The sequence below is a fragment of the Dipteris shenzhenensis genome, chromosome 25, assembly GCF_047967505.1.
Source record: "Dipteris shenzhenensis isolate YYH24624 ecotype China chromosome 25, Dip_SZ_1.0, whole genome shotgun sequence".
Classification (NCBI taxonomy): domain Eukaryota; kingdom Viridiplantae; phylum Streptophyta; class Polypodiopsida; order Gleicheniales; family Dipteridaceae; genus Dipteris; species Dipteris shenzhenensis.
Window position 1 is genome coordinate 1288458 of NC_141620.1, and position 12224 is coordinate 1300681.

At 44.7% G+C, this 12224-nt stretch overlaps 1 protein-coding gene across 1 annotated transcript in view; it reads right to left on the reverse strand.

Annotated features, from left to right (window-relative positions):
- LOC147885290 (uncharacterized) overlaps window positions 1–12224 on the reverse strand; it is an 85523-nt gene that overhangs the window by 62132 nt on the left and 11167 nt on the right. Inside the window, exon 2 of the mRNA XM_087396895.1 lies at window positions 10243–10513. Coding sequence (XP_087253021.1) covers window positions 10243–10513 — 271 coding nt within the window. The remainder of the gene's footprint in view (window positions 1–10242; window positions 10514–12224) is intronic.

The window sequence follows — 12224 nt, forward strand, 5'->3', positions numbered from 1 at the left end:
AAAGCCCCTCGCTGCATAATGAACTTTTTTGACATAAGAACCACCCAGGGTTCGAGTCAACCAATTCCCAACATCTGCTGCAGCAGGCATCCGTCCTGAGAAGAAAATTATAATGGCATGCTTTGCATACTCCTTAACTGGATCAAATGTATCATCCACTTCCACCATAATGTCAGTGGTGGGAAATGGATCTTTCCAACCTTTGCGGGTGTCTTCAAACCCTTCATGCATAACCTCATAAACAAGTTGAGCCTCTGCAGAGTCATGAAGGGAATCATCTGAATCCATCACCTGTTTTTGTTTCTTGTTGAAAACCGACTTGTCTTTGTGAAAGGTTTTCTCATAGGAATAATCCGCCATTCGAGTTAAGGAAAAGACTTGGAAGCAGCAACGCTTTACAAAGCACAGCAGGTACAAGATTGTACGGATTTTTCCTGGCTGTACGGACAAAATCGTACGGATTTTTTACAGTAGAATTTTATTTTATTTTATTTTTTCTGACAGCAAAACTGTATGGATTTCCCTGACTGTACTGACAAAACTGTACGGACTGTTCCTGACTGTACGGCCTGACTGTACGGACAAAATCATAAGGATTTTTGACAATACGATTTTTTTTTTTTTTGGGATGAATTTTATGACAGAGCGTATGGACACAAAACAGACGTCAAACGGAACCTCGAGGGCGTCAAACTGAGGGAGAAACAAGCAGCTGCAGTGTGGGAGCACGAGGGCTAGCACGGGATCTCTCACACTCACACTAAGCACACACTGCGCACACACACACACACACACACACACACTCAGGCAGTCCTTTTATGATTGCCTGCATGCGGGCCAATTGGATCACTCTCGATACTTGGCATATATGCAAGTTTTCTAAAGATGTAATTTAAAGAGAGAGACACACGCACACGTGTGCACCCACACATATATACACACAAAACAGACAAACTGTTATTGAAAGTTACACACTTAATGTAACAAAATACGTGCTCATATCCACTATATATACAGATATAGGGAATAATATTCAAGGTGGAATGATCCTTTCCTACACTCACTTGTATTAGATTAAAAACTTCGACTTACATGGGTTTTAATTCTATGGTTTCAAGCTCTATGTAAGAAAAGTTCCAAAAGATGAGGGTATCCTCCAACAGTGATTCGGTGCACATTAGCATACTTTTAGAGAAAAGAATACGTCTTTTTTCCCCCTAGATAGTCCAGCATAGAGGCCTTGCCATTTGGGAGGATGGATAACTTTGCACTTTCTCAGTGGTATTTTGCTGAGGTTTAGAGCACAAAGCTTTGCACTTGTGGTTGGTTTCATGCAGCCTAGAATCATTTTATACGAGAGTCACTTTACAACCTCCAACTATTACATGGGTGGTCCTTATGGGTCTTTGTGATGACAGGACCTACTTTACAAGGTCAATCTGTTTCTCTTTTTAGGTCAAGTATGTACTTTGATTAGAAATTTGAAAACATGTTTCAATTATATTCTTCACACCTGTATCTTGGTTCTGGGACAAATGCTCAAGAGTATTGGACTGCTAGAGGCACTGCTAAAGAGAGGCTCAAGTTACTAGAGACACAATGGAGACCTTCAATGTATACCAGCCAATGCATCTTCTTGTGGCTGCTGTGTATGCTTGTTTGATCTGCATTTTCTGTGGTGTTTCCTGTTGAGATTCCGCATCTCCAGGCGTGGCCAACCGACCAGCCCCCATGCAGCAAGGGGGGCCAGAGGGGGTAGGCTGGCCGACCAGCTGGTCGGCCCAGTTGGCCTGACCGACCAGGCTGGTCGGTCCAGTCAAACTGGCCGACTTCCCCCCTTGGCCTGCCCTATAAAAGGGCCTCCTTCCCTTCATTTCCTCCAACACTTCTTGCAGCTCCTCAAGGCTCCAGCATACAGCCTGCTCCTGACCATCCCCTCAGAGCCCCCTCTCAGCTGCTCAGTTGGCTGCCCACACTCCTGCAGCAGATCTTGCCTCTTCAGGGCTCTTGCCTCCCCACTCCAGGCCTCTGCCTCTTCGTTTCAGGCTTCTCCTGCCTCCGTGCTCTCAGGCTTCAGCTTTCTTGTGTTCCCCCTTTTTTCTCTACTTCAGTTCAGCCTCTCCAGCAGCTCCTGTTTTCTATCTTATTCAAGATATCTTGTATTTCAGTTGCTGCCCTGGTTTAAGGGCTGATTTACAGCAGATCAGTGGTGGTACATTTTGTTATCTCTAGTGTTCTCTGTGTGGCTCTATAATTTCAGTTCGTTTGCATCTTCCGCTGCCATTTTAATATGGTATCAGAGCACCAGGTTACTCTCTGATCTGGGAACTTCTATGTTGTCCTCGTCAGCAACTCTCCTTCCCACTGACTACAGAGCTTTCTTCTCCCGTCCCTTCTCCCCTCCCTATCAATAGCAGATATTTTTTTTCGTCCCGAACCGCGGGCTATCAATAGCAGCCTACTGCTTCATCAAGAGCCTCTCCCCCCCTTCCTTCATCGCGCATCGGGTCGGCTCCCGTCTTCACCCGTACGACTTTATTCAGGGGTTTCTGGCAGAACTTATTGGCTCTTGATCTTTGGGTTCGATTGTTGAGATTGGCCCTGTTCTAGACCTTGATCTTCTCTTCAGCCCCTTGTTGCTGTCCATTCTCTGTTTTCAGTTATGGCTGATGAAACAAAGGATTCTACTCCGGATCTTCGCGTATCCCCTATGTGCAGTTTCTTTCAAGAGTCTGACAAGCCTGTACGTATTCCCACTCTTCCTACATTTCCAGATGCTCGGCAGTTAGATGGGACCAATTATTCTCTTTGGAAAATTCAGATGGCGTCTGTATTGGAATCTTATGATCTTGCTGAGTTTGTTGATCCCGGGATCCCTCGTCCGTCACCTGAGGAGGAGCCACATGCTTCTCTTATCTGGGATAAATTGAATGCTCGTGTACGCTCGTTCATCTTTCTCAATTGTCAACCAGGGGTTCTCAATCATATCAAGCATCTTACTTCTGCACGTGCTATTTGGGAATTTCTTGATGGCATGTATCTTCGCGTCACTCCCATGAAACGTATTTCCTTGGAAGTTCAGCTTCGTCGCCTCGATCCAACTACTTCTCCTTCCATACGGGACCACATCAACAAAATGCAGAGCATGCATCAAGACATCCTCCATGCAGGCAAGGCTATCTCCTCCGAAGATATGGCTATTACTCTCCTATCTCATGTTATTACTGACAGTCGATATGCAGCATTCTATTCTTCTCTTATTACCTCTGGCCGCCTCAGCACCATCACTTGGGAGGAACTTGTCCCCATGATGATGGATCAGGAGGAACAGTTCACTAAAACCTCTGATGGTTCTTCTGAGGCTCTTGTGGCCCATCGTCCCAAATCACGATCCAAGAATGCCCCGTCCTCTGCCAATAACTCATCTCCTTCAGATCCCTCCAGTGACCGTCCTGCTCCCAAAGGTAATTGCAATCACTGTGGCACTCCTGGCCATTATTGGCGCAATTGTCCATACCGCAAACACAAACGAGCTGACGCACCTCTGGCCGCTGCGGCTGATGCTTCCCTTACCCCTACTCCTGCCTTTGTTCACCTTGAGCTCTTGAATTCGGTCCCCCTTCCTGCAGCAGAGTCATTGGCTCTCCATAGCTCCGATGCTCGTGAATGGATTGTTGATAGTGGGGCCTCTCGGCATATGACCCCCTCCTCCTCACTGCTCCAGGATCTCACTCCTCATTCTGGTCGTGTCTGCATCGGTGTCTGCATCGGCGATAAGCACTCTATTCCTGTTCATTCAGAGGGCTCTCTTGATATTATTCCGCATCTCCAGGCGTGGCCAACCGACCAGCCCCCATGCAGCAAGGGGGGCCAGAGGGGGTAGGCTGGCCGACCAGCTGGTCGGCCCAGTTGGCCTGACCGACCAGGCTGGTCGGTCCAGTCAAACTGGCCGACTTCCCCCCTTGGCCTGCCCTATAAAAGGGCCTCCTTCCCTTCATTTCCTCCAACACTTCTTGCAGCTCCTCAAGGCTCCAGCATACAGCCTGCTCCTGACCATCCCCTCAGAGCCCCCTCTCAGCTGCTCAGTTGGCTGCCCACACTCCCGCAGCAGATCTTGCCTCTTCAGGGCTCTTGCCTCCCCACTCCAGGCCTCTGCCTCTTCGTTTCAGGCTTCTCCTGCCTCCGTGCTCTCAGGCTTCAGCTTTCTTGTGTTCCCCCTTTTTTCTCTGCTTCAGTTCAGCCTCTCCAGCAGCTCCTGTTTTCTATCTTATTCAAGATATCTTGTATTTCAGTTGCTGCCCTGGTTTAAGGGCTGATTTACAGCAGATCAGTGGTGGTACATTTTGTTATCTCTAGTGTTCTCTGTGTGGCTCTATAATTTCAGTTCGTTTGCATCTTCCGCTGCCATTTTAATATTTCCATGGTTCAGTTGAGATAGCTCCCTACTTTGTTCTTCTTAAGGTTTGGGATTTGTAGTTCTTTGTCCGCCCACCCATTGTAGTTACTATTTTGAGAAGCAGTGTACTACCACAATTAGTGAAAACTAGCAGCATATTTAACCTTATAGAAGAAAATCTCTCTTGATAATGCAATCCAAAAAACTCAGCCCAAGCAAGGGTTTCAACTTGAAAAAATAAAGAGCACATAGGAGTCCACCAAAAAAAGAAAGAGAAGGGGATGTCACAGGAAAAAGGTGGAAAAACATCATGTACATATTGTTCCTTATAAGAAACTCAACAACTACCAACGACTAAAAGGGTTTAAAGTGAAAAAATTACACCTTCTATTCAACAATAATTTCAAGGGAGCTTCTTTTGGCCTTATTGTATTGTTCTGGTAATACTTAACAGAAGTTACTTTCTTGCCCCCCCAAAAAAAGCACAACTGAAAATGCACAAATAATCATTGTAAAATAAAAAATAAGGGGGTTTGGACTCGTTGTAGGTGTTGTATGCGCCACGATGGCAAATCCTTGAAGGAATTCAAATAATCACTAACACACTACACAAACGCAGCAAAACAATAAACCGAAATGTTGCATGAAGGATTACATCTTGGAAAGGATTCATATGCGTAGCACCTCGACATCGACTGATAAATAAACTGGACACCGCCACAGCCATCAACAATCACGGCATAGACTCCTGCCAAAATCTTGCCATGATCAAAGGAGACGCACCAGCAATCCGATCCCCTATAAATCACGCCATGCAGTTCTCATGCAGAATGCCACTTGGCAGTTGCTCCACCAAACCTAACAAACACTTGACCAAGAGACTCAACCTGATCACCTAATCAAGGTTTGCCCTCCAACACCCCCCTCAAACCGACAGTGGGTGATTCTAAAAGATCAACAGTGATGAAAGAAACCTCCTGCCAACAAATTCACAAAGCTCAAACAAGAGCTTGCAATTAAGTCGACGCAGAAAACAAATCAAGCCAATACATAAAGTCTCCCACAAGACAAAGTGGAAAACACCAAAAGTATTCAGCTCGCAACGTTCACAGCTGATCAAAAACGACCAAACAAACCACGACACTAACTTAGACAGAACAAAGAACACGACACAGACCGAGCCTCAACCCTGCGGGGTATTTTTGGCTGATTATTACAAATTTTATTAACCAACCGAGATCCCTTATGCAACTCTAGAAAGCATATTCGTCGTAGTCAACACCTTCGACGTCGCAAATTCCTGCAAAATATTCTTGTAACTCTGTTGCATGTGCCGACTCCTCCGCTTTGGTTGCCTCTGTTCTTTTTCTCGGTATCTTCTCTTTTCTTGAAACAATACTCCTTGTGATGCCCTGGCTTCCCACAATACACACATTTCAGTTCCGGTTTCTTTATTTGCTTGCCCTTTCCGGAAGGTGTCTTCGTGAGATGAGCACACTCATCATCATAATTATCTTCAAGCTTTTGCCGACGTTCACCATCCAAGAGCGTCGCAGTCATTTCTTCCAAACTTATATTGGCATTCACCCGCAAAACTTTCACAATGTCACCGTAGGTCGGGGGGAGACTTGAAAGAAGAACTGCCTTTGCATCATCATCTTCTACATGGACTTCCAGATCCTCAAGTTGACGCTTGATGGCCTTCATCCGATTCAGATGCTCTCCAAGTGTATCACTGTCTTTCATCTCCAGGCCAAAGAATTCATGTTTGAGAAGAACATTCGAGTTCTTCAAGCGTGCACCAAAAAGCATTTCAGCTGCTACCCAATTGTCACGACCTTCTCTGGGGGCTCCTGAGCTAACTTGCCAGTAGGTTTCTTCTCTGTGCCAGCAACCATTGCCCACAGCCCTTTCTCCATGAAGTATAAACTCAGGCTTAGCTGCCATGCAGCAAAAGTAGAACCCGAGAAACAAACAACCTTTGCATCAGATGATGATTCAAACTTTGCTTCAATCGAACATGGCTCTGATACCAACTGAAGGAACTCAAATAATCACTAACACACTACACAAACGGAGCAAAACAATACACCGAAATGATCAACAAAACTTATATTGTGTGAAGGATTACATCTCGGAAGGGATTCATATGCATTGCACCTCGCCATCGACTGATAAAGAAACTGGACACCGCCACAACCATCAACAATCGTGGCATACTCCTGTCAAAATCTCGCCATTATCAAAGGAGACATACCAACAATCCAGTGCCCTATAAATCACGCCATGCAGTTCTCATGTAGATGTGCCACTTGGCACTTGCTCCACCAAACCTAACAAACACTCGACCACCTGATCACCTAATCGAGGTTTGCCCTCCAACAATCCTTATAGTCTCCTTATAGTCCAACAATTGGTTAAGTGGCAATAGGGGTGGGGTCCACTAGCCCACAGACCAACTATATTAGGGCTTTAGAGATTTTGGCAGAATGAGTTAAAACATGCATGGGTTCTATGACCAAATGATGTGTTAGCAACCATACAATTAAACACTGGCAACCCGGAGGACATACTCATGCTCCAAGAGCACATGTTATGAGTGATAAGGCATTCACAGCTAGAGCTTCTCCTCGGTGTGGGCTTGTTTTTCTCACAACATCCGGTGGGACGGCCCCTCTGGTAGTAACTCCTTGCAAGCTGAAACTATACATTGGTCAAAGGTGTTTGATAATCCACTAGCTTTAGAGGAACTCAAGCGCTCTTATTTTATTTGGTCTAAATGGATTCATCCTATTGGTCATGTTCTAGATGACACTGGATGTGTGATGTGTTTTCTTGTCACAACTCATCATTTTCATTTGGGATCAAATTATCATCCCTATTGCATCTACTCTCTCAGCCCCTTCAAGATTTTCAGCCAATTCCACCTCTGGAGCTTTAGGACCGTCTCCAAGATTGGGCTCTACTTCCTGTTTCTTAGAGACAACGTCCCCTATCACTGGCTCCCAGCCCCGTTCTAGACTTCTCTCATACCCAGACCAGAGGTGCCTCACCGCTTTCATTCATGAGGCGGTTCGACATAGAAAGCATCTCATCAGATCGCAGAGACATGGATGGGGTGCTTCATCAGACGCATCTCATAGAATGATCACGGAGTTCTTCCAACTAGAGCATATTGCTAGGTGAGGCGGAGATCTTGAGATTGAGATGCGACTTATTCGGCAGAGGTCGGATGCATAGATCACATTAGATGTCGTCTATGTTCAAACCCGGGACACGGCCCACAGGGTCACTATGGCGCTTGTCAGACGTAGAGCTGCTACTAGGAGGTCACGACAGACTACATCCACAGACAACAAACGGGGATCTGTCACGGGCTTCATGCTTGCATAGCATTGCTGGTCATCGAGTCTACTTTGATATCTCATGCCGTGTTGCAGCTTTATACAGGGTTCTTTTACCCCCTTCCAGGTTTTCAGCTCATGCGAATCATATCTGGTCCTTGCATCACACTCCTAGGTGGTGGAGGAACAGATTGAGACTCATTTGGAATTCAAAACTCCCTATCTGGCAACAAGCTTTCTTTTGGAGAGAAATTGGAGGAGTATTTCCTACTGGACAGTTATTGGCTCGTAGACATGTTGGCCCTTCTCACTGTCACAGATGTCTCGCTCCACTGGAATCTGTGAACCACATCTTTTGTCGTCGTCCTCACTCCAGGGATTTCTCATTCTTTTTGCAGCGCCTGTTAGTGGCTCGTTTTCTTGGTGCTACTTTTGGTAGGCCTTTCTGGATTTTCGGACAGCACCCTATCAGGCCATGCTATGAGCTTTTCTTCTATTCGGTTCGCTATTCGGCTCTTTGGGCTATATGGAAGGACTGCAACCATAGAGTATTTGGAGACCCTCTCTTTCATAGATTCTCTTTCTTCAGGGCATCGTTAAGGCAATCTTTCTTTGATTGCTAGTGAGCCCATCAAATTGATAGTACTACGAGTCTATTCTATAATGACCTTTTCTGATCTTGTAATTGCTTCCCCCTTCTTTTAAGGGGGGCTGCAAATTGTAATATAAATACAACTGGATTTCACCCCACACAAAAAAATGTGTGTGTGTGTCTGTGTGTGGAAGATATACTTATATCCGAGAGTATGATCATTTCTTCTCCTAGTGTTGATATTGGGCGCGTTGGTCATTGTATCGTGCTCGTACCATTCGACACTATGAGCACTCTTCAGTGAATGTCCTCCCATGCTTTTGAGCTTCTTTGCTTTGGTCTCTATAGGATGCTCATTCCTTTGGAGATCTTCCTCAGGCCCAGTTGGAAGTTTTTTATTACTGTTTTAGTTGTGAGTAGTAGTTGTCCCACTCTAGACAGCTATGAATGTAAATGCTTTCTTAATGCAAAATTTCTTCTACAAAAAAAGAGTGTGTGTGTGTGTGTCTAGTAAGCAGTTTTGGCTGTTTCCGAACTATGATCACTTCTTGTCCTGGTGTTGCTATTGGGCTCTATGGTCCTCATATCATACTTGTACCATTCGACTGTATTAGTGGATGTCTTTCCCTATTTTCGAACTTCTTTGTATCGGTCTCTCCAGGATGCTCACTCCCTTGGAAATCTTCCTCTGGCCCACTTAGAAGTATTTTATTACTGCTTCTAAGTTTGAGTAGTAGCTGTTCCACTTTGGACAGCTACGAATGTACATTTTTCTAAATGGAACATCTCCTTTACAAAAAAAAGTGTGTGTGAGATTGTGAGTGTCACTTTGAAAGAGTGAGTTTGAAGACAGCATGTGAGTGTGAGAAAGTGTGTGACACAGCATGTGTGTGAACGTGAGGGAGTGTGTGAATGAGTGTATGAGTGAGTGAGAGTGAGAGTGTGATTGAGGTGTGAGAGCAGAAATGAAAGGGCAGAGGCGGGCAGGGAACAAACAGAAGGGCAGAGGCGAATAACAGCAGGAGGACAGACACAGAAGGGGCAGGACAGAAGATCGAGCGGAAAGGAAGCAGAGAAGTAGGAGGACAGAGTGGAAAAGAGCAGAAGTGGGAGATCAGAGCTGAAGAGAAGGATGAATGGAAGCAGCAGCGGAAGGATCAGGGTGGGAGAGAACAGGGAGCAGATGGGTAAAAGCAGGGAGGAAGAGGTAAACAGTGAGTGACGGGGAGGAGCAGCAGCACCTGTGAGAGATTTGCTGAGACCCTTAATTGCAAACGTCTAAAGTTGCAGAAAATTTTTAATCGCTTCTTTGAAAGTAATTTCTCATGCGTCAAGTCAACCAATTTAGGGAAAAGATTTAGGATTTGAAATCATCCTACTGCATGGTCCAGAGGTGGGACATGTTTGAAATAACCGCATCCTGAATCCAACCTATATGTTGTTTAGTTTAATTCATTCCTATAGAGCAGATATGAGATTCATACACTTTCATATTCAATTGAATCCTCTGCCACACAGGATTTCTGTAGCAGAGGGTTTCTCCCCAAGCCAAGGGGGTAGACCCTGAATCATACACACCCGTTTCCTGGGGAATGTTCCTCTGATTTTCACATCCATGTAACTAGGATATATTTGTCCAAGTGAGCAAATACACTCCTGATGTCAGATCCACTTATGCTTATTCAACCTGTGTACAAATGCCTAGAGGGAGTATTATTTCCTTCGAAAAAGATTTTATGCAATATCTGAAAATTTCCAGACACACAGTATGTGCTCTCAATCATGACTTCAGTTGATATTAGGAACACACAATTTGTTTAAACACCTATATTGTGTGGTAAACATTCATTGCACTTCATTGTACCGTAGATTCCAGAAGAAACCATTGATAAGGAGTTTCTAATCAATACCTACAAGCTATAAGCCGCTTGTGGGACTTCTTGATTTTCTCATGAAGAAACTCGAAACCGTTACGAGCAGAAGCTAATCTTGGTAAGAATGGAGTGCCACACCAGCGCTCCCCATTCCAATAGCAGCCCTTTAATTTTGTCGGCAACACTAAGGGTTCTGTACCAATTGGGACATCCTCAATTTCAAGATCGTCCTCTTGACCAAATCTGGAATGGTATACTTTGAAGTTTTTTGGCAGTAGTGATCTATCCCTCTCCAGATCAGGAGTTCCTAATTCATAGTTGTAAAGATCATTCTTAGTAATTTACAAGCTTTGTGTTTCAACATTTACAAACCAGAGTACGAGCCAGGGCAGAGACATCTCCAAAATAAAGGCTCGTGGATGCAAAGCTAAAAGCTCTATAATATCAATATACTTCTGGAAAATATGCCTTTGTACTTTTCAAACAATCAACATAAACATCTGAACAAAAAATAACAATGAAAAGATTGCTGTATATTTTACTTGATCAGGTGTAGGAAACCCACGGGAATCATGGACATATAATTAAAAAAAGATGCAATAAGAAATACCATTACTTACAGTCTGATAAGGAACAATATTTAGCATATACACATCCCTAATTTTGCATGTTTGTGCGTGCGTGTGTGCATGTACATGTGTGTTCACAATCTTAATTCTTGCTGCCATGAGGTGTCCACTATGCTATTCAAAAAACTGCCTGGGGTAGACTACGTCAGATACTCCCAAAGGTACTAGCAGTAGTTTAGGCTGCTCATGCCAAAAGCCGCATTAGTTAAGTTCAGAAAAACGGGAAGACACGTGGTTGAAGGTAGATTACTCCTGGCCTTGAGCCGCTTGTGCAAGGAGGCCCTTTAGACAATACCCATTCATAGTACAACTGTTGCTTGTTGAGCCAAGCCAAACCACTACATCCAGCAGAAAGAAAATAGATAACTAGCCCACACTATAATGGATTATACTCTATCTATGTACACAAGCATGTGTGATAAAATCAACACTTGGATCTGAAGATAGGCAACGAGATATGCAAAACTTAAATAGAAACATCAATAGATAGGAGCAAAGATTGGTACATAAGGTGTGCCTCTCAAATGACGCTTCAGTGGCTCAGAGAGGAGACCCGAAACCATCTTCTCAGCTATCCTTTTACTACTGATGTTCTGCTCAATCTAGAGCTCTACATCCAGCTGGAAGCTTATTCTTGCTGCTGGGGCCTTTGCTCCACCCTGCTGCTGACAGTACTGGGAGTACATTTCTGACGGCTGGAACTGCTGCAATAAATGTATATTTCTGCCTCCCCTTAAAGGGCCTTTATAAAGGACATGAATCCCTTGTAATCTCTGGCTGACCAGATCTGAACTGGCCAACCAGAGAGTTGGCTGGACCAGATCAGGGTGGGGGCCTATAAAACCCCCTTTCCTCTGCTCATTTGTCTGGGATTTACCCCAGGCCTACTACCTACCATGTGGGTTATATGCCAATATGTAGGGCTGTGTGCCATATCTGCCCTACAAAAGAAGCCCACTGAAGGCTGCTGTCCAACACCCAATGCAATGGTCCATATGTGGCCGAATGAATGGCCAACACAATAGCTGTCGACAGATCTACCCTATGCTGGGTAATCAGTCGTGAATAATCAGTCGATGATGACCCTCCAAGTGGTATCGACCATCTGCTTGATGTCTTCACAATCTTCAAGTTGATCCCTTCATAGAGAGATCCTAATGGGTGGTCCGGATAGATCCCCTTGTCCAAGATTTCATCCAGAATTATTGCTTCGCAATCAACCATCCCATCTGTAGCGTACCAGTCTTTGACTAAGTCTCCTATGAGAATCTTACAACTGGATCTTATCAGGGTAACCTGATTGACAACTAAAGTTGTCAGCTTTATGGCCTTCAAGAAGGCCATCCATCAACTCTTATAGTCATCAAGCAAGACTCATCCCATGCCTCT